Genomic DNA, 22,067 nt, shown 5'->3' with positions numbered 1-22,067 from the left:
TTAATTCGTTCGAACCAGTGTGAAGATCTTATTTTTCTTATCATTTCATCATAAATGGTCGTAATGAATTTTTGGCTCTAAGGCCTTTCAATGAGCACCCTAAGAGAGACCTGAAACTAAATAATAAGTCTTAAGGTACTTGTTGAAAGGCCTTCGAGTCAAAAATTCATTATGATCATTGAAGACAAAATGATAAAAAAAAAAATAAGATCTTTGCATCGATTCAACCGGATTGAAAATTGGAACACTTAAATAATATTAATAAAAAAAGATATAAAAGTTATTAAGTAAATAAATAAAAAATAAGAAAATGGCGTGGGTTGAGTGAATTATTGCCGGGGGTAGTTTGGTCGGGGGTGTGTCGGGGGGCGCGCAAAGAGATTTGCTTTAACAAATGAATCATTTCGATTTGGAGTAATCATTATTTTGCTAAAAATTGAGTTCCTTCGTCCGATTTTGGTGAGTTAACTTGCAGAAGCACCCAAAGTTCTGGTTTCAAACCGCAAATAGGGCTGCAAACAAGTAGAGCCGTGCTTTGTTGTGTTCAATCGAGTTCGGCTAATTTACTAAACGGGTTAAAAACTTGAGCTCAAACTCGGCTTGGCTGCAAAAGGATCGAGTCCTTAACGAGCCGAGCCTAATTCATTTATTAAACGAACCTCTATAAAAGAGTCGGGCCTATTTTTTCCGGTCAAGCCGAGTTTTGGAGTGTTAAGCCCAACTCGTTTATTTAACGACCCCAAAACTCGAGCTCAAGCTCGACTTGATTATTAAACAAGTCAAGCTGAGTCTCGAGCAATTTTGTTGTTTGCAGGGCTAACCACAAATATTTGAAATGCAAGTACAAAAACAAGCCAAAGAGTGATGTGGTCATATTTACTGCTTTCGGTTTTCCGCAACAGAGAGAGAGAAGGAAATGCATCCTGTCTTGCTTCAATCTAAGAGCTCAAAACAAAACAATGATAAATCTAATCTGAGCAGCTCATTTAACCAGCTTGCAAACTGGCTTCTCAAAGGACTGTAAACTCAACACATGGTCGGAGGAATTCTGTATTGTGGTCAATTAAGATTGCTTATATGCGGTTCCGACCACATCAATAGAGTGCACAATGTGATCGGAACCACAAGCGACTGAAACCGACCACAATGAATCACACTCTGAACCAAATCGTAGTTCAGGAGTGTGCAGTACCTCACAGTCTATTCCCTGCAAACCAAGAAAGTATTGAGCAAGAACAACCTGCATATTGGCTTCAATACACTGGACATTTGCATCACTCATGAATTCACAGTACTGCACTCATCTTTTTGATTCCATCATTTCCACTTTACCAGCCAAACACTTCTTTAATCTTCTATTCATTACCTAAAGTGTGTCAAAAAGTTACAAACTTGCATGGAACAAATTGACACAACGTGCACATCACATAATATCAACCGAGACAGCAAACAACGCGAGAGAGAGAGAGAGAGAGAGAGAAACACATACAAACAAAAGAGTGTCCGATGTGAGCGCAAGCTGGCCCGGGACACCTTGCATTATTACCGGAAAGAAGAAGAAGAAGAGAGAACTTAGGAAAGGACTTGCATGCTTAGTTGAATTGCTTGGGGCTTCAAGTCTCATGAGTTAATCTAAGCCTGAGCAAAAGGAAGAAGAAGCGCAAGTGGGAATAGGAACTTCGACATATCCTTCCAGCATTTGTATGACCATCTTCATTGTAGGCCTCTTTGAAGGACTCTCTTGTACACAACAGAGAGCTGTCTTGACCCATCTGCGCAGCATCGCAATATCTCTCATCACCGCCTCTTCATTGTCCACCAATGCATCTAGTCTCCTTTCCTTGTAGCAGTCATAAGCCCATTCGGTTAGTATCACTCTTTCATCCTCGAAATCGATTTCCACGCTCTTTCTACAGCAAATGATCTCCAGCAACATGACACCAAAACTGTAGACGTCCACTTTAACTGTCACAGGTGCACTTTTGAACCATTCAGGAGCCACGTATCCTCTTGTTCCTCTTATTCCAGTACGAGTTCGAGTCTGATCAAGCGCTAATGATTTTGCCAATCCAAAGTCAGAGATTCGGGCAGTTAAATGTTCATCGAGGAGAATGTTTTGAGGCTTTATGTCACAGTGGATGATTGGGGTGCTGCATTCCTCATGCAAGTACACTAAGCCTCTTGCAATCCCCAAGGCTAGTTGAGTCCTTCGATACCAATCAGGTCTTGGAGTTTGGCCGAAAAGAAAATCGGCTAAACTACCATTGCTCATGAACTCATAAACAAGAAGTCGGTTAGGCCCCTCGTTACAGTATCCAAGCAATTTGACTAAGTTCCTATGATGGGTTTTTCCAATCGCACTCACTTCAGCATTGAATTCCCTCTCTCCGTCCTTAATCAGCTTCTCCAACACCTTGACTGCAACTTGGTTCTTTGAACCGTTTGTCAATACACCTTTGTAAACTGTGCCGAAAGAGCCGCTTCCCAAGCCTTCCTTGAACCCGTCTGTCGCTTCTTTGAGTTGTTTGAAAGTGAAAATCCGCAAATTTGTATCCGGGAAATCAGAATCATGTACCACCAGCTTATTATATTTTTTCCTATGCCTCAAGAGTACCACTAGAGAAATTACTGCAGCTAGCAATAGAATGTTGAATAGCCCAGAGCCGCCAGAAAAAAGTGTCCACGTGAGAATTTGATTTTCTCTCTTTGATTTGGGCTTGATATCATCATCAGAGCCAGAAGTGAATGGAGGAGGGAGAGCAGCAGAACCTTTCCTCACTTTGATGATAGCTACTCCATAGTTTAACCTCCCATTAGTCAGCGGTAGCCTCTTCTTCTTGCATGTGTTGCCCGCGGAAAATATGGCAACCGCACATGAACAATCGTGCAAACAAGACTCTTCACACTGAGTTTGATTGTACGGTTGCAAAGTTTCGTATTCTCCCAGTGGCCAATCCACGTCGCCCATTCTCTTTAGTTCATACAAGTCTTCTTGGTTTCTAGACCCGTCTACTCCACAACCTAGAGGGAAATTCGGTTTGCAGCCACCAGGTTTGTTATTCGGATCCGTTAGAGAATACCCCTCCGGGCATTGGCAATTCGGAGTGCCATCATTTGTCATGCAGTAGCTATTGAACCCACATGCACCACTGCCAACTTCATTTAATAGCTCACATATGTTTCTAGGGATCCCTCTAACAATGGACCAAAACCGGTCGCCATCAGAACTCCTGGGAAAAGTATATTGACGGAAAACACCATCATAACCCAGTGTTGCGCGATGGTAGTTGGAGGGGTAATTCGGAGCAGGAACGCTGTTAAACAGTTGCACAGTATCTCCATTCCCTTTCTCGATATAAATATCTGATTGATTGAAAACCAGTTGAAACCCAGATTCAGAAGTATTACCGGTAGTGGAAACTGTTCCACTACTGCTCCAATAAGAGGTATAACGGAATTCACTTGGCCAGGCGATAGGATTGAGCTCAAGGTTCCCATCGGTGGTGAAACGAAGCTCAAACCTTCCTCTTGAGTAGTTGGTTTCAGTCAGTCTAGAATACAACATGCCTCCCCTTGGCAGTATTTGAGTTGGCAGGATGGTGTCTGTGGGGTAGTTGAAACTCTCCCATGCGTAAACAGCATTGCTAGCACCAGTTGAAAAAAGCACAAAATTGCCGGTATCAAGCATGCTAGCGTAGGAAATAGCAGCGGTGGTGCTGGGTTCGGCCTTCCATAGTGTTTGGCCTTGAGGACCAGCTAGAGTGAGCCCATCTACTGAGAGATCAATCTTTGATCCGGTTTGAACTGGAGTTGATGTATTTGCATGCCACACGATGGTTCTGTCGGGCAATTTGTCATACCAAACAGCAAGCAAGAAGATGCTTGCATCGTAAACTTGGCGGAATCCAAAGGCGAAATCCCCGGAAGGCGAAATCCATGGGGAGTTTTCACCAGTAGTGGCAGTAAGTGACGAGCTCAAATTTACGTTGGAAGCACCGGATACGGGCAGAAAAGGCAAAAGGGAGAGGAATATCAGGAGAAGATGGTAGATGACAGAAGATGCTATTGAAGTTGCTGCTCCAACTGCAAAGAAGGTCTACAAGTTGAAATTACAATACATCATACTTGGAAATTACTACTATTTACAATCAAAAGCTCAGAGATGATCAAAAAAAAATCCGAAACTCAGATGTAGGGGTGCTAAACAAGCCAAGTAGGTAGCTGATCAAGTTTGGTTTGATAACTTAACGAGCTTCAAAATTATGTTCAAGCTTAGCTTATTTATGAGACGAACGAACTTTAATCAAGCCAAACACGAGCCAATCTCAAGTAGCTTGAGTTTTTTTATGCATAATAATAAACCGAACGAGCCTGGAAATCTTAACGAGTTTCAAAAGTATGTTCAAGCTTGGGGTTTGATTATGTAACAAGCTGATCTTAAATAAGCTTTTAACGAACAAACACGAGCTCATATTTGAGTAGCTTGGTTCGTTTAGCCGCCCTAATCAGATGGTAACCCTAACTAGAAGGATGTGACAAACATAGGAAATGGGGCAAAGTCCACTTTGACCTCTTGTGGTTTGGGCCATGTGCGGATACATCCCTGTGGTTCAAAAGTAAGCACATAACCACCATGTGGTTTGTTCAAACATGCAGATGCACCCTATTCCGTCCATGTTAACGGATGTGTTTCTTACACGCCTCTTAAATCTTACTAAAATTTAATCTGAGCCATTTATAATATATTAATCAAATAATAGAGCATCCAGTAAAAAAAATCATGTCGATCAGAAATCAAAAACTCTATCCGTGATCTTGTTTTTGTTAAAACGAAAGGTAAATTGAAATTTGTTAAACTGAAAGGTAAATTGTAATTTAAAAATCTAATTCATAATGAATTCTATTCGATCTTGAGGTTTCCATTTTCCGATCTACTTAAATTTTGGTATCGATGTAGTATTCGTCGAACTCTACAATATCACCTCTTCATATTCGAATTTTGGTACATGGGATGGATCGGTTAGATTCAAAAAAGTTGAAGAATGACGAAGTATAAGAAATGAAGAAAGAAGATGAGGGCATGGACAGAATGGGGTGCATCTGCATGTTTTAACAAAACACAGGATTATGTGCTCTCTTTTAAACCATAGAGGGTATATCCGCATATAACTCCAACCACATGGGGGTGAAAATAGACTTTGCCCAACGAAATACAATCATATCTCAATGTAACGTGTAGGAACTTACCTTTGTATGTAGCCATTCAAGTGGAAAACAAGCTGAAATCAATCTCTTTTCACCGTTTTCTGAAATGTTTGTGCGCGTCCATCGGACTAATACCCATCACCCATCGCATGAATGCAGATTCTTAGTCACGTAATCCTTCAAAAAAATGCTACATGCTTCCGCTCTCAATCAAAAAATGCTATATGCTTCTGCTCTCAATTCTCGCACTGCGCTTACCCTCTCAGGTATTTCGTGATGGTGAGGGATGAAAAGTGGGAGACGCACGAAAACAAGTTTTGTTAGATATAGAGGTGAGCTATAGCTGGTAGCCTGGTATTCTTGAAATTTCTTTTGCTACATTCAGCGCTTGGGAAGAAAACTTCAAAAGAAGACTTTGAAGGGTAAGTCCTTAATAAAGTTTTAGGTCCAAGTCAGACAAATGGGTCATGGGTGCCACCGCGTAAGTCTTATTTGACCCACCGCGTAAGTTTCAGGAAAAGAAAAGAGGTGAAATAAGGGGGGCGGAAAGACAAATCAAATGGCCGAGTTATGAGTATATTCCAATTGAGATCCAATTTCGGGCCGAGTTATGGGCCCCACTGGCCCGGATTTGATTCGCGTAATTTATCTACAAACCAAATAAATGTTCGGGAGATTAGTATTTAACAAATGAATCATTTTGATTTGGAGTAATCATTATTTTGCTAAAAATTGAGTTCCTTCGTCCGATTTTGGTGAGTTAACTTGCAGAAGCACCCAAAGTTCTGGTTTCAAACCGCAAATAGGGCTGCAAACAAGTAGAGCCGTGCTTTGTTGTGTTCAATCGAGTTCGGCTAATTTACTAAACGGGTTAAAAACTTGAGCTCAAACTCGACTTGGCTGTAAAAGGGTCGAGCCCTTAACGAGCCGAGCCTAATTCATTTATTAAATGAACCTCTATAAAAGAGTCGGGCCTATTTTTTCCGGTCAAGCCGAGTTTTGGAGTGTTAAGCCCAACTAGTTTATTTAACGACCCCAAAACTCGAGCTCAAGCTCGACTTGATTATTAAACAAGTCAAGCTGAGTCTCGAGCAATTCTGTTGTTTGCAGGGCTAACCACAAATATTTGAAATGCAAGTACAAAAACAAGCCAAAGAGTGATGTGGTCATATTTACTGCTTTCGGTTTTCCACAACAGAGAGAGAGAGAGAGAGAGAGAGAGAGAGAAGGAAATGCATCCTGTCTTGCTTCAATCTAAGGGCTCAAAACAAAACCATGATAAATCTAATCTGAGCAGCTCATTTAACCAGCTTGCAAACTGGCTTCTCAAAAGACTGTAAACTCAACACATGGTCGGAGGAATTCTGTATTGTGGTAATGTGGTCAATTAAGATTGCTTATATGCGGTTCCGACCACATCAATGGAGTGCACAATGTGATCGGAACCACAAGCGACTGAAACTGACCACAATGAATCAACCAAATCGTAGTTCAGGAGGGTGCAGTACCTCACAGTCTATTCCCTGCAAACCAAGAAAGTATTGAGCAAGAACAACCTGCATATTGGCTTCAATACACTGGACATTTGCATCACTCATGAATTCACAGTACTGCACTCATCTTTTTGATTCCATCATTTCCACTTTACCAGCCAAACACTTCTTTAATCTTTTATTCATTACCTAAAGTGTGTCATTAAGTTACAAACTTACATGGAACAAATTGACACAACGTGCACATCACATAACATCAACCGAGACATTAAAACAACGAGAGAGAGAGAGAGAGAGAGAGAGAAAGAGAGAGAGAGAAACACATACAAACAAAAGAGTGTCCGATGTGAGCGCAAACTGGCTCGTGACACCCTGCATTATTACCGGAAAGAAGAAGAAGAAGAGAGAACCTAAGAAAGGACTTGCATGCTTAGTTGAATTGCTTGGGGCTTCAAGTCTCATGAGTTAATCTAAGCCTGAGCAAAAGGAAGAAGAAGCGCAAGTGGGAATAGGAACTTCGACATATCCTTCCAGCATTTGTATGACCATCTTCATTGTAGGCCTCTTTGAAGGACTCTTTTGTACACAACAGAGAGCTGTCTTGACCCATCTGCGCAGCATTGCAATATCTCTCATCGCCGCCTCTTCATTGTCCACCAATGCATCTAGTCTCCTTTCCTTGTAGCAGTCATAAGCCCATTCAGTTAGTATCACTCTTTCATCCTCAAAATCGATTTCCACGCTCTTTCTACAGCAAATGATCTCTAGCAACATGACACCAAAACTGTAGATGTCCACTTTAACCGTCACTGGTGCACTTTTGAACCATTCAGGAGCCACGTATCCTCTTGTTCCTCTTATTCCAGTACGAGTTCGAGTCTGATCAAGCGCTAATGACTTTGCCAATCCAAAGTCAGAGATTCGGGCAGTTAAATGTTCATCGAGGAGAATGTTTTGAGGCTTTATGTCACAGTGGATGATTGGGGTGCTGCATTCCTCATGCAAGTACACTAAGCCTCTTGCAATCCCCAAGGCTAGTTGAGTCCTTCGATACCAATCGGGTCTTGGAGTTTGGCCAAAAAGAAAATCGGCTAAACTGCCATTGCTCATGAACTCATAAACAAGAAGTCGGTTAGGCCCCTCGTTACAGTATCCAAGCAATTGGACTAAGTTCCTATGGTGGGTTTTTCCAATCGCACTCACTTCAGCGTTGAATTCCCTCTCTCCATCCTTAATCAGCTTCTCCAACACCTTCACTGCAACTTGGTTCTTCGAACCGTTTGTCAACACACCTTTGTAAACTGTGCCGAAAGAGCCGCTTCCCAAGCCTTCCTTGAACCCGTCTGTCGCTTCTTTGAGTTGATTGAAAGTGAAAATCCGCAAATTTGTATTTGGGAAATCAGAATCATGTACCACCAGCTTATTATATTTTTTCCTATGCCTCAAGAGTACCACTAGAGAAATTACTGCAGCTAGCAATGCCATGTTGAATAGCCCAGAGCCGCCAGAAAAAAGTGTCCACATGAGAATTTTATTCTCTCTCTTTGAGTTGGGCTTGGGATCATCATCAGAGCCAGAAGTGAATGGAGGAGTGATAGCAGCACTTTTCCTCACTTTGATGGTAGCTACTCCTTCGCTCAACCTCCCATTACTCAGCGGTAACCTCTTCTTCTTACATGTGTTGCCCCCGGAACATATGGCAACAGCACACGAACAATCGTGCAAACAAGACTGTTCGCACTGAGTTTGAGTGTACGGTTCCAAAGTTTCGTATTCTCCCCGTGGCCAATCCACGTTGACCATTCTCCTTAGTTCATACAAGTCTTCTTGGTTTCTAGACCCACCACCATCGTCTACTCCACAACCTAGAGGGAGATTCGGTTTGCAACCACCATATTTGTTTTCCGGATCCATTAGAGAATACCCCTCCGGGCAATGGCAATTAGGATTGCCAGAATCACCCAAGCAGTAGCTATTGAACCCACATGCACCACTGCCAACTTCGTTTGATAGCTCACATATGTTATTAGGGATCCTTCTAACAATGGACCAAAACCGGTCGCCATCAGAACTCCTGGGAAAAGTATATTGCTGGAAAACGCCATCATTACCCAGTGTTGCGCGGTGATAGTTGGAGAGGTAATTCGGAGCAAGAATGTCGTTCCATAGTTGCACAGTATCTCCATTCTCTTTCTCTAAATAAATATCTGATTGACGGAAAACCAGTAGAAGCCCAGATTCAGAAGTATTACCAGTAGTGGAAGCTGTTCCACTACTGTAATAAGACGTATAACGGTATTCACTTGGCCAGGCGATAGGATTGAGCTCAAGGTTCCCATCAGTGGTGAAACGAAGCTCAAACCTTCCTCTTGAGTAGTTGGTATCAGTCAGTCTAGAATACAACATGCCACCCCTTGGCAGTATTTGAGTTGGCAGGATGGTGTCTGTGGGGTAGTTGAAACTCTGCCACGCGTAAACAGCATTACTAGCACCAGTTGAAAAAAGCACAAAATTGCCGGTATCAAGCATGCTAGCATGGGAAATTGCGGCAGTGGTGCTGGGTTGTGCCTTCCATAGTGTTTGACCTTGAGGACCAGCTAGAGTGAGCCCATCTACTGAGAGATCAATCTTTGATCCGGTTTGAACCAGAGTTGATGTATTTGCATGCCACATGACGGTTCTGTCGGGCAATTTGTCATACCAGACAGCAAGCAAGAAGATGCTTGCATTGTAAACTTGGCGGAATCCAAAGGCGAAATCCCCGGAAGGCGAAATCCATGGGGAGTTTTCACCAGTAGGGGCGGTAAGTGACGAGCTCAAAGTTTATGTTGGAAGCACCGGATGCGGGTAGAAAAGGCAGAAGGGAGAGGAATATCAGGAGAAGATAGTAGATGACAGAAGATGGTATTGAAGTTGCTGCTCCAACTGCAAAGAAGGTCTACAAGTTGAAATTACAATACATCATACTTGGAAATTACTACTATTTACAATCAAAAGCTCAGAGACGATCAAAAAAAATCCGAAACTCAGATGTAGGGGTGCTAAACGAGCCAAGTAGGTAGCTGATCAAGCTTGGTTTGATAACTTAACGAGCTTCAAATTTTGTTCATGCTTAGCTTGTTTATGAGATGAGTCAATCTCAAGTCGCTTGAGTTTTTTTATACATAATAAGTCGAATGAGCCTTGAAATCATTACGAGCTTCAAAAATATGTTCAATGTTGGTTTGATTATGTAACAAGCTGATCTTAAACAAGCTTTTAACAAACGAACACGAACTCATATTTGAGTAGCTTGATTGGTTTAGCAGCCCTACTCAAATGGGTACGAGCGAATTAAGTTAGGGGCCTTTGGTTAGAATTTTTTCCTATGTTCATCCATTTTTATACTTTTTTGATTCCTCTCGTCGAGACAAACAATGTGATGTAATATTTTGATCCGAATCTTTAAAAATTGAGAGAAAACAACTAAAACAATCTGTACCAAAACGTTACAAAAAAAAAAAAAAAAAAAGTTGGCCATGCTTTTGATTTGATGTGAGATTGTGTAAGTCGATGTGTGTAGTTTTGTGAAGTGCATGAACCAAATATGACTCAGTTAAATCAAGAGACAGCTATTTTCCCTCTTCCTGCCTCTTCCTTTATCCCTTCCCTCTCCTCGTGTTCGATTTAAGCACGTACTGGGCCATGAATAGAGCCTATATCTTTCCTAGTATCGTACAAGGAGAAGAGTTAAATCAAGAGACAGCTATTTTCCCTCTTCCTGCCTCTTCCTTTATCCCTCCCTCTCCTCGTGTTCGATTTAAGCACGTACTGGGCCATGAATAGAGCCTATATCTTTCCTAGTATCGTACAAGGAGAAGACCAGCGCTGCGCAATCCTAATACTTCGTAACGATCAACATTCAGCATTGTGGCTTATTATAATCCTAATACTTTGGGATGGATACTGTTTTAAACATTGTACTGGTAGAAATAACGGCAAGCAATGCGCAACTTTTAGAGCACGATCCCAATTATCACCCGTTGGTTGGTTCAATTAAAATCGGATTCTGCTTGATTGTGTTTAGTTGTAGTATTTCATACAAGATAATCAAATCAAAATCGGGTTTATAAGTATGAACGGAACTTGTTTTGATTACTCAGATGCAAGAACTAGATTTCAAAAAGATAATATCCGAAAAATGTTATTATCACCTTGCCTTATCTGATAGAACTTATCCAACGTGTTATGAAATACTATAATACATATTTGTATTGTGATGATCAACACACTAAAATTAAAAGAAGAAACACATAAAGGAAATACAATCAAGGCTCAGTTTGGATGGCAGAAATCTTGAGGAAGAATGGGATTGTGATGTCATACTTTCATGATTCCGACGTCTGTAACCGGCAGCAATAGGAATTTGATGCCATACTTCCATGATTTCCACGCTTTGAAGAAACAAGAATATGAATGTGATTTTTGATGACACATCCAACCAGGAATCACATTCCCAAAATCTGATCTCTCCCTTACCCTATGGAAATCTTAGATAGATTCATGGCTCGATCTAAAAAAAAATGTTGACTTCGATAAATTTTCAAACTAATTGTTTTCCGTGTAAGTTACTGAATTAATTCAAACACGAGAGTGAAATTACTCCAGAATTCTTTTTCTAGGAATTTGATTCCCTAGTAATCAGTTTCCTGTTCCTATTCAAGATGTCGGTCATCCAAACATAACATGTAGGAACTCACCTTTGCATGTAGCCATTCAAGTGAAAAACAAGCTGAAAATCTCTTTTCACCGTTTTCTGAAATGTTTATTTGCTTGCATCGGATTAATACCCAGATTCTTAGTCACATAATCTTTCAAAATGCTATGTGCTTCCGCTCTCAATCCTCACAATGCTCAAATGCTCTCGAGTATTTCGTGATGGAGGGATGAAAGTGGGAGAGGGCACGAAACAAGTTTTGTTAGATATATAGAGGGGAGCTAGCAGGCATTCTTGGAGTTTCTTCGCTTGCTACATTCCGTAAGTGTTGGGGCAGAAGACTTCGAAGTAAGCCCTTGAAGTCCGACGAGTTTGGAAAGAAGACTTTGAAGATCGTAAGCCCTACTGTCCACACTTGCATAAGATATGCACCCGTAAGCATAACATTTACCACTGATAGGTGTAATATTGGCGGAACATTTTACGACACATGTAACATTGGGGTAACATTCTATCCAAAATAGACAAAATAGTATATACCTATGCACCCTTAACCATTGAAAAACATAACATGTACCATTTAGAGGCATAGGCGTATTGGGGAAAAAATAAAGTTCTAGGACCAAGTCTATGGAAATCCAACTGCAGCAGTGTATGTAGCTTCAAATGGGTCATGGGTGCCACCCCATAAGTCTTGTTTGAGTCATTCATTTCAACGGAATCGCCAGGAAAATTCTTCTGCAAAAAATCTAATAAATTGAATATCAGTAGCCACGAGATCGAAAGATAGTTATTTTACCTACAGTGATTTTGATCGCATGGCTACCGATATTAGATCAATTCGATTTTTTCATATGGATGATCTTATTGACGAGCTCTTTAGGCAAATAAGTCCTATCTTTGACTAGCGACCTATGATAAGAAAACCCACATTCAAAGACTACACTCTTTTCCAACTGCACACAAACCAGGTGTTTTTCGTTTTTGAAGGGAGGGGTTCAAAAGCTCAAAGGATTTGCACCACCCTTTGCATGGGCATCAATCTCCAACCCAACTCAGACATGGCCCTGGTCATAAGCCTATCAGGACCAACGCTTAGGGTCCCCAATTTTTGGGCCGCCTTGGTCATTGGGCTATCAGGTCACTGCTTAGGACTCCCAATTTTTTTTCACCAATTAGACCGTTGTTTCAGTGGATGCAATACCGTTGACACATTCATGACCACAGCTTGGCTTTGTGCCGCCCTGGTCATAGGGCTATCAGGTCACTGCTTAGGACCCCCAATTTTTTTTCACCAATTAGACCGTTGTTTCAGTGGATCCAATACCGCTGACACATTCATGACCACAGATTGGCTTTGTAGGGCGCCCATCAGACGCCCTGTTATGTGCAAGTCACGAGTTCGTAACTTTTTGCTTTTAGTTTCCTAGGTACTATTGGTATTAACATTCAAAATCAAATTTCTTTTAGTAGCACCCAGTTCCATTTTTCTTTTTTTCTTTTTCTTTTTTTTTTTGATCTTCAGAACATAAACCCACTTCCAAACTCAAAGACCCAAAAACCTTGAGACTGCAACTCTGAACCAGGTGCACCTCACAAATTATTCCTTGCAAACCAAGAAAGTATTGAGCAAGAGCAACCTATTGGCTTCAATTCAATACACTGAACACTTGCATCACTCATAAATTCTCAAAGAATTCAACAGTTAAAAAGGAAAGAAAGAATGCTACAACAAATGAAACCTGCAAAATCATGCGATTCTACCATCTGGCTTGGTCTCATTACCTGCGGAAAAAGTCCACATTTCACTCAACTAGTATAGCTCAGAAAAGGAAGTATTAATAAATAAGCTACGTTTTGCCTATCAGTACAAAAATGGCACGTAATTTACAACAGACAAAATAAACTCATATAAAGAGACGAGACAGAACTAGGCTCTTGGGTTTTTTCTTGGCTACATCCTGTTTATGTTTTCCGTTCTCTGTAAAACCCTCTTCCGGAAGAAAATGAAATTTCTTCTTTTTTGAAACAACTTCCTGCTGCTTAATGCTGTCCGGGGGTAATTGATTCTGGTCAATCTCCTCCGATAGTAAATTGCCCATATTTTGCTTCTTCTGAGTCATTTCCTTCGGTGATGTGCATCTGCTTTCCTTCTTAACTATTTTCTCGTGCTTCTTAGCCACCCGTGGGAATTCACTTTCCTCGATCATCTGCTTATTTTTTTTCTTCCACTCTTCGGTGGCCGCTGAATTTTTCATCTTAACTATTTCATTCTCTGAAAGATTGCACTTCTCATTGATTAACTTGTGCCTTTTGACTACGCTATCTTGCTGTAAGTATGCATTACGCAGTGATAAGCTATGTTTTCTGTCCTCCTTACCCACATTGAGCCTTGTTTGGACAGTCCCGCCAGTTAAAGCCCAGTCCTTGTGTTTTTCTTCCGCCTCCACAAACTTACTCTCTTGGACAACACCACTGCTCATGGTGTCCATAACAATTCTTCCAAGAACGAATCTTGTTTCCTGCTCATCCCCCTTTCTAAGCAGCTCATAATCAATATTAAAACTACTCCTTCCACTATCGTAGTGTTCAACATCATGCACCAGCATGCTAAAAAGTCGGGCGGTGTCTTTCGCTGTTTTATGGGGTACAAATACCTGGAGAAGAAACAAATGACCGAGGGCATTATCTAAACCATATAAATGAAGGGTCAGGGTGAATACTAGGACTAAAGCCCAACAAACCATGGAAGCCCATCATAACTAGATGCGGAGGATATGGCTATAAAAGAGGAACCAGATAGGTAGGAGTTAGGACCTAGAGATCCAACCTTGTTGGCACGTCATGTTTCTCCAAAAACAACTCATACATAACAACTTCATAGAAACAGTTTGCTCATGATGTCCAAGTTTATCATAATTCATAAACGGTACTTTGGTTTGATATCTAGTACTCCAGGCTAAAGTTTAGCTCAGATATATACGCAAAACGAAAAAAACGTTGATCAATGCATCAGCATAGGTGGCAAAATATTATCATATTCCAACCATTAGGATTTAGGACAGATGTAGAACTCAGCTAAGAAGTGAACTTTCAAATGCGTCACTTTTGACAGAATACATGCTTGACAGGTCTCCATTACAACACCATTGCAAATAACATGTACATTGTTGATTCATCTTTTTGGTTACAAATTTCGTTGAGTAAGTTCACTAACTTCCTTCATCAAATTCTCCTAGTGCGCTCTTAAAATATGTTGATCAAAGACAGAATCCAAACTAGTTGTTTAGAAGAAAACTCAAGGGTCAACTTGCCAAGTGTACACGTATTAAACAAACTATATTCACCTCATGTGTCACGTGGTAAATGTAGTACTATTCGCATACACTTAAATATTTGAAATAACTAAACTATATATACAGCGTGCATGATAGGAAATGGTAACAACTTTGGCTTCAGATAAAATAGCTCCATAATCTAAGAATCAGTCATCTTTAATAATACTAGTACTTAGTATTTTGCTTGCACTGAAATGCATCCCTCCCTCCAAAAGCATTCTATTTTCAGCCATAGGATTAGTTCCATGAGTTTTGCTCATGGCACTGATACACGAGTCGTGTTTGCCTGCACATAGAAACATATGCGTCCGCAACTAATTTATTTATGGTTGGAAAAAACTAGTACAAATCAAGTTGTGTAGTAAACAGATTCGTCCACTAAGACAGACTCCAAGACTATAATCTTAACAGGTGAAAAGGAGAATGAAAAGCCCAAGGAGGGGATGTTTATGTAATCTAATTATGCAAGAAACCTAGAAAGGGCACAAAGATGCCACTCAGACTACAATGGTCAGTCAGACCACCTCAGCGAATCAATATGACTTCCACATGTTTTTACTTTCTGACAACAAAGATTTTCAGAAGTGAGAAGAGTTTACATACCACATCAGAGCACGGGAAGTCTGGGAATCTGGACATCTTATCAACAAGGATGTCAGTCTCAGTCAAAGCACCTATAGAGTCTTGCACTAACGATGCTAATTGAGTAACTCTTTGTGCAAGTTCATCTTCTGTCCTGTTGTGATGGACCTCTGAGATCTCAGGTATAAAACTAGTCAGTGCTTGAGCATGCTCTATTGCAAATTTAACACCTTCCTTCCATGTCCCATGATACAAAACAGAAGCAAAAGTCCAAACTGCAAGAGCATCTTGGGGATGATTTACTAATGCAAGGTGAAATGCCAAAAGTCCAACCCTGTCTCACGCACATAAAAGTTCAGCTATAAGCTCCTCAAACAGGAGAAATTTTGGGAGAGAAAAAGTGTGCAAGTTCCAAAAATTTGGCAATTAACAAAACAGAAAAAAGACACAAAGGCAATTAATTAATATGCATGGTAGAAGCACCATTTACGATGCTCTATAAGAAAGTTACCACAAGGAAGTCCATTATTCTAGACAGCTTCTACAAATGAAAAGTTGACTTTTATGTGTATAAATTATCACTACTACAATGATAAGGCAGCAACAATGATGACATGAGAAAATAACTCTTTCATTGAACAGAAATATCAACTCACCACAATCTGCAATCTGAAGGTCGATCACAAGTAACCAACTTATCCAAATTGAAGAACAATTTCTGTGCAAGAAAGGAGATAATAGAGATCATCACTTAAACTAAACATGGGGGATTGACAAAGAAGCTTTAATCAATGGAAGATTATAAGCAGCGAAAAAATATGTAATGACATGTTGGATGAATTTACAGCCCAATTAGCCATGGAACACACTAGAACTAAAGGTTACCATCAACATCACAGCACTTTGACAGGAGTGATTACTGTCCTGTTGAGCAAGGTATGCTGCCTGTAATTAAAGAAGATCTTTCAATATATAAGCTTTTCTTTCTAATTAAAATGCGTAGGGATAGACAGTTGAGGAGCAAATGAAAAAAATTTACATGAAATGGTAGCAAAATGTCAAGCAGGTTGAACCTCTGCAGTAGACAGAGAGAAGGCTCAGCAGCTCCGTAAGACAGCATATAATTCAGCTCTAACATTATTCTAGTCTGAATAAACAAGGATGTGAGTTTAATCACCAAAAGGTGGATGATGAGAGTGATCCCAAGAGAAAGCTACTGAACAATCCCTTACATAGGTTAGTAAAAATATTAACACAAAAGAGAATCCGGAGACAAAAGAAAGGTACTTTGATAGATTACCGATAGAATAATCTGTTGAACAAAGGTCACAAAAATAGAGGAATACCAAAATGCAGTGTAGCATAGTATTCAAACGTTTCAAATACCTTGGATAATTTTGCAATGGAGGACGAGAGTTTATGTATAGCAATCTCAGTTTCCTTCGACAAAGACAAACCAAGACGAGCTGCAATTCTCAAGCCCCGCAGGATTCTCGCTGGATGAAGGACAATATGTAAACATCATTGTAGTTTTTATACCACATTCCCCCACTGGCTCCACAAGTCATGTTTCTAAATGAATTTGTAGATTGAAGATGGATAAACTAACCACAATCCTCTTTAAAGGACAGCTGAGCAGGGATTAACGTTTGCAGCTGAATGCAAATCAACAGGGATAAAAAAATATAAACTCGTTAAGCTTCAAAATTATAGACTAAATGCAATTGCATAAATGCAGGGTTCTTCCACCAAAAGGTAATGAGAATCACCTTTAATGTCCTTAAATCCATCATTCCACCGGTATAATCATAAATCTTATTCACAAAGGGGTCAAAGAATAAACTGCTTCAACAATTTCAGAAAAATAATCTTCATTAGTCATGTGGAACCAAAGAAGCTCAAAAGGGTTCAGATAACATAAATGAGTATTCATTCAAATGAAATTGATACATCAGCGGCATGGGGGGAAAATAAATTCCTCATAATTCGAAACCCAGAACTTCATAACCCAATTCACCATAACTTTTCCCCATAGCATAGGACATTATATGCACAGAAAATAAGGAGCAACCTGTTAATCGTGAAGTCCCGACGCATGCTGTCCCTCCAGCGAACAAAATCCTTTTTGTCACAGCCTGGGGGCATTTGAGAAAAAATAGTTTTTTGTTTTTCTTTACCATTTTTTGCTGCTGTTTCAAAACTGGATACCTGGTTCAAAATAACAGATTGACAACAAGGATCATATGATGGAAAGTACCAATGCAAGATATGATACTAAAGAAAGACTGGACTAATAATCAACTCAAAGAAATAGTTTTGCAGTAGCTTTTAAAATACTAAATGCACCACCGACCTCAACAACAGAACCTCTGACATGCACATGACATATAGGAAAACGCTGTCCGACAATTAAACACCGATTAAACTCCTTTTTTATCTGAAACCAAAAAGAAAATACAAGTCAATATTTACTGTTTGAACTTTACGATCCAAACATACTTACTAGTCTCTGGCGTTTCCAATATTATAAAATACAACCTAAAATACCTGTTTAAGCGTAGCTGTGGTGACCACATCAAAATCCTTTGGCACTTTATTTAATAGTAAATCTCTCACACATCCACCTACTAAGTAGGCATCAAACCCTGCATATTGAAGACTCTTTAAGAACAAAAATTTACAGAAAAAGGGGTGAAAGCACTGCAAACAAGGGACCCATAATGACAGCAAGCGCACGTGTAAAAGCACTGTAGAGGAAATTCAAGATAGAAATAACTCCTTATGTTTCCCTCTACTCCTGAGCAAAATGGATCTGCTATTATTCTAATGGTGTTATTGAGGGGCAGCATTCCCCATGGTGCAACATTTGATTGTAAAGGGGAAAGCCCCTCCAATGTGCAAAGAGTGGTATAGACTCGAGAGCCTCACTATTATCTCCATTCCTTGTCATTTCAAATTACTACACCTTACGAAGGTTTGAATCTCAGTACTACATGCCGAAATCTCCTCTGCACAAGGAAAACACAACAAACTAGTCTAGAAAAAGAAGTTCAGGCAACAAGGCCAACTTCCAATATAGGCTTGCAAACTTTAAAACTGAACTCTCCTTGAAGGAATTTGTTCTACTCTCTCCAAATCAAATATAATTCAGAATCTCAAAAGGAGTAAACAATGAAAAGGTTACTTAAGACTGCAAAAAATGTTTATATGTCAAAGCTCTTCAACCAAGTGGCAAAAGAAATGGATGAATGGATGACTTCCCCATAGAGATGCCTTAAGTCTCATGCCAATGCTACAAGACCAAATCAAACAGACATTTTTCCTGTACAATGGAAAAGAAAAATGTGAAAACCGTACTTGGTCAACAAAAGTTCACACCCATGTGCACTAGATAAGCTTAGTAGCTTACCATTGATCTGAAATGAGGGAGCGTCTGCTAATTGGTTATTTTGGAGATAGAGAAAATGAGGGTATGTCCATAATTAGTTAGACATTAAATCCCGCAACTTGTACTCAAAGTCTCAAACAGACTAAACAGTACGTATTTGAAAGGAAAAAGAAAGAGGGAGTGGGGAAGAACCATGCTTGGTTGCTCAATACAAATGTATCATATGACGATGTAGAGTAGCTAATCTTAATGAACATTTTCAATGTAAATGCATCTAAAACAGCATGTGTGCTGAAGATGTGGGCAAAATTATGAAAATGTGCCCAAAAAAAAAAAGGGAACAAAACATCACCTGCGCCCTGTAGAATCTTCAGAACAATCAACGAGGATGAAGATATCATAGATTGGGTCAAACCCAAGATCCTTGAATCCAGCTTTCTCCAATTTGACATATCAACTTTCCCTACACCATCGTCGCTTTCAGAAATCAACTTTCACATGGTAACGAACATATATTATTTCACTTATAATCTGAATGGAAACCCCATACCAGTCCTACATATGTATGGAAAGGAAAAAAAACTATTTTGTAAGCTGAAAAAAGAAAGAAATAAAGGAAACGGGATTTCTCTGCACATATCTATACTACATGTAATATGAACAGAGGACAAGAGATCGTGTACACTGAAAAAAGAAAAAGGTAGCGGATGGAAATTTCTTTTCTCAAAGCACATTTGCTATTTATCTTTCACTTGGCTAATTAAAAGAAAAGCATTGGATATGGAGAATAGGGTTGTAAAAGTTGTACCCAATAGAGAAGAAGAAAATATTTCAATTTTCAACATATATCCATTAAAGCATCTCCACTGGTGGACTTGCTATTTAGCTAGCTAATTCTACATGGGTTTTTGGCTGTGTTTTTGTGCCTTGCCTTGCATCTGTTTGGTCTGGTTGTTTCTTCAAGTGTAGGTGTTTCTTTGGTCGGGCTTCGAGGTTCAGTCGTGTTTGGGTTTTGCGGTTAGGGTGTTTTTTCTTATATTTTGGTCCTTGTCGTTTTTGGTTGGCATCTTGCCTTCCTTGGTGTTTCGGGTCTCGGGTGGTGTATGCCATTGCGCCCTTGGTCCATCTAATCCTTGTATTCCTTTTCAAAGATAATGATTTTCTTTTGCCGAGCAAAAAAAAATTTTGATGAATTATTGCATTGTTGCTACCAGTGGACTAGCTATTTATTGCCATAACCACCTTTTGATGGTGAAGCAGCAAACCACCACTAGCAGATTTGAACTGAATAACGTCATGTTCAGCAATGGCTAGAAACAGCAGGCAAAATAGCAAACCATTGGACCACCATTTTTAAATCTGCTTACTAGATTTTAGCAACAGAAAAAAATCCAAATAGTTGGTTGCCACTGGAACAAGAACTTACATAATACATCTACCAAAGCAACTAGCACATAAACTCACAAAAATTCAAGTATTTATGTTAGAAATGACACATTTATGGCTGAGTTTGACATAAAGCTCAGCAATTGCTAGAACTAGCAGGCCAAAAGGAAAACCAACGGATCACCTTTTTAAACCTTCTAACTAAATTTTTCCTGTTTTAAACCTTCTAACTAAATTTTTCCTGTTTTAAACCTTCTAACTAAATTTTAGCAACAGCAAAAAGCCAAATAGAGGATTGCCACTTGAGCAAGCCTTTACATTATACATCTAACAGAAGCAACTAGGACACAAGTTCTCGGAAATTCGAGTATATACAAGTTAAAAATAGCACATTTTTAGCTGAATTTGACATCAAGTTCAGCAATTGCTTGACAAAGCATGCCAGAGAGCAAACCAATGGAGCACCATGTTTAAACCTTCTCACTAAATTGTACCAACAGAAAAAACCCAAATAGTGGGTTGCCACGTAATACATCCAACAAAAGCAACTAGGACATAAATTCAAGCATGTATCTTAGAAATGGCACATTTTTAGCTGAATTTGACATATTGTTAAAAATAGCAAGCCAAATAGCAACCCATTGGAGCACAATTTCTAAACCTTAACAGCACAAAACCCATTGGGCTACAAACAAGCCGAGCCGAGCTTTGACGTGTTTGAGCTCGGTTTGATCAAAACTAGTCTAGGTTGAGATCTGCTTGAGCTCTGGTTTGGCTTCTGGGAGGGGTGACTGAGTCTAGCCCAAATAATCGAGCTCGAGCCCGGCGTGTTTCATTATCGAGGTGTTCGAGTTCGAATGATTTACTACACGAGCCTTTATTAACGAGCTGAGCCTCTACAAAAACGCCAACCTTTTATAATCAAGCCGAACTACAACTAACTTGAGCTCAACTCGTTTACTAAACAAGCTTAAAACTCAAGCTCGAGCTCGACTCGTTTATCAACGAGCTAGAAGATCCCATAATGAGCCGCGCATAGAGCTGCTCGCAAACAGCCCTTACATTATTTATCTAAGTAGAAGCAACTAGGACATAAAATTGTCATAAATTCTCAGAAATTCAACTAAATATATGTGTTACCTCGCTCCAGCGCTGAAGCAGACCCCATGCTAGCATGAAACTGAGTTTGAGCCCAACTTTCGGCCAATGTACGGTCCAATCTCTGTCAAACAACATTGAAATTCAAGAAAACAGGAATTCGCATCAAACGTGTTCGAGCAAATGCCTCAGAGAGAGAGAGAGAGAGAGAGAGAGAGAGAGAGAGAGAGAGAGAGAGAGAGAGAGAGAGAGACCTGTGGGGTGAGCAAGGCTTTGATGCGAGAAGAGAGGGGATTTCTTCTGAAAGAGGTCGCCATGTGCACAGTAGAGTTATAGGCGTGGCCGCAGCAGGGTTGAGAGGGTCGCCATTTCTCGAAGAATGATCGAAGTCGTTTGGGGGCTACCCGCGCTGCGTTTCTGAGTATTTGTTTCTATTTGAGATACGTTCGTTCGTTTCGTTCGACTTGGTTTCCACGGGTTCAGGGCTCACGACCCAAAAGTTCTAGGGATGTATGTATCCCCGAGCCGTCTTTTAAAATTCCACCAAACAATTAAAATTCATGAGCATGAGAACTAAAAACACAAGCGTAAAAAAAAAAAATTAAGTACGGGAGTAAAAGTTATTTTGAAAGATTATGTAACCAAGAGTTTCTACTTTCAAAGGCTGAGTTTTGGCTCGAGTTTAGTTATATAAAGTACACTTATCGAACCCAAACCTGAGTATATATGAGTTCCCTTCATATGAGGACGTACTCATTTTAAATAAAATACGGACGTCCTTTTTTCTCATTTTTTCGATCAAATTTCGATAATCCGAGTCGCTCAATATATTCATAACGTAATTTTAAGGGTACTCATGAGAAATTAGCAAAAAAAATGAT

General features: G+C 39.9%; 3 protein-coding genes across 6 annotated transcripts; all 3 read right to left on the bottom strand.

Moving 5' to 3' along the window:
• Positions 1 to 1,374: 1,374 nt before the first annotated feature.
• Positions 1,375 to 5,410, bottom strand: LOC131303764 (G-type lectin S-receptor-like serine/threonine-protein kinase LECRK3). The gene is made up of 2 exons (XM_058330755.1): positions 5,248 to 5,410; positions 1,375 to 4,083 (listed from the first exon to the last, which is right to left on the bottom strand). Exons 1-2 carry the CDS (start codon positions 5,261 to 5,263, stop codon positions 1,628 to 1,630), a joined length of 2,472 nt encoding a protein of 823 aa, XP_058186738.1. The 5' UTR covers positions 5,264 to 5,410; the 3' UTR covers positions 1,375 to 1,627.
• A 1,322-nt stretch (positions 5,411 to 6,732) lies between these two features.
• On the bottom strand, positions 6,733 to 11,607 carry LOC131303870 (G-type lectin S-receptor-like serine/threonine-protein kinase LECRK3). 2 transcript variants are annotated; one of them, XM_058330932.1, is made up of 2 exons: positions 11,438 to 11,607; positions 6,733 to 9,636 (listed from the first exon to the last, which is right to left on the bottom strand). In XM_058330932.1, exon 2 carries the CDS (start codon positions 9,369 to 9,371, stop codon positions 7,164 to 7,166), a length of 2,208 nt encoding a protein of 735 aa, XP_058186915.1. In that variant the 5' UTR covers positions 9,372 to 9,636; positions 11,438 to 11,607; the 3' UTR covers positions 6,733 to 7,163. The 2 variants fall into 2 exon arrangements, with proteins under 2 accessions (XP_058186915.1, XP_058186914.1); XM_058330931.1 differs by having other exon boundaries at positions 6,733 to 9,623.
• Positions 11,608 to 13,107: 1,500 nt separating this feature from the next.
• On the bottom strand, positions 13,108 to 21,695 carry LOC131304175 (uncharacterized). 3 transcript variants are annotated; one of them, XM_058331309.1, is made up of 14 exons: positions 21,441 to 21,695; positions 21,229 to 21,310; positions 19,055 to 19,193; positions 17,862 to 17,959; positions 17,668 to 17,751; positions 17,386 to 17,522; positions 17,084 to 17,156; positions 16,924 to 16,969; positions 16,701 to 16,810; positions 16,354 to 16,461; positions 16,200 to 16,259; positions 15,971 to 16,032; positions 15,336 to 15,648; positions 13,108 to 14,051 (listed from the first exon to the last, which is right to left on the bottom strand). In XM_058331309.1, the coding sequence occupies exons 2-14, from the start codon at positions 21,262 to 21,264 to the stop codon at positions 13,302 to 13,304; spliced, it is 2,016 nt and encodes a 671-aa protein (XP_058187292.1). In that variant the 5' UTR covers positions 21,265 to 21,310; positions 21,441 to 21,695; the 3' UTR covers positions 13,108 to 13,301. The 3 variants fall into 3 exon arrangements, with proteins under 3 accessions (XP_058187292.1, XP_058187291.1, XP_058187293.1); XM_058331308.1 differs by having other exon boundaries at positions 19,055 to 19,165; XM_058331310.1 differs by lacking the exons at positions 16,200 to 16,259; positions 16,354 to 16,461 and having other exon boundaries at positions 19,055 to 19,165.
• Between the last annotated feature and the right edge of the window lie 372 nt (positions 21,696 to 22,067).

The sequence above is a fragment of the Rhododendron vialii genome, chromosome 10a, assembly GCF_030253575.1.
Source record: "Rhododendron vialii isolate Sample 1 chromosome 10a, ASM3025357v1".
Classification (NCBI taxonomy): domain Eukaryota; kingdom Viridiplantae; phylum Streptophyta; class Magnoliopsida; order Ericales; family Ericaceae; genus Rhododendron; species Rhododendron vialii.
This window is presented reverse-complemented; position numbering and strand designations above follow the sequence as displayed.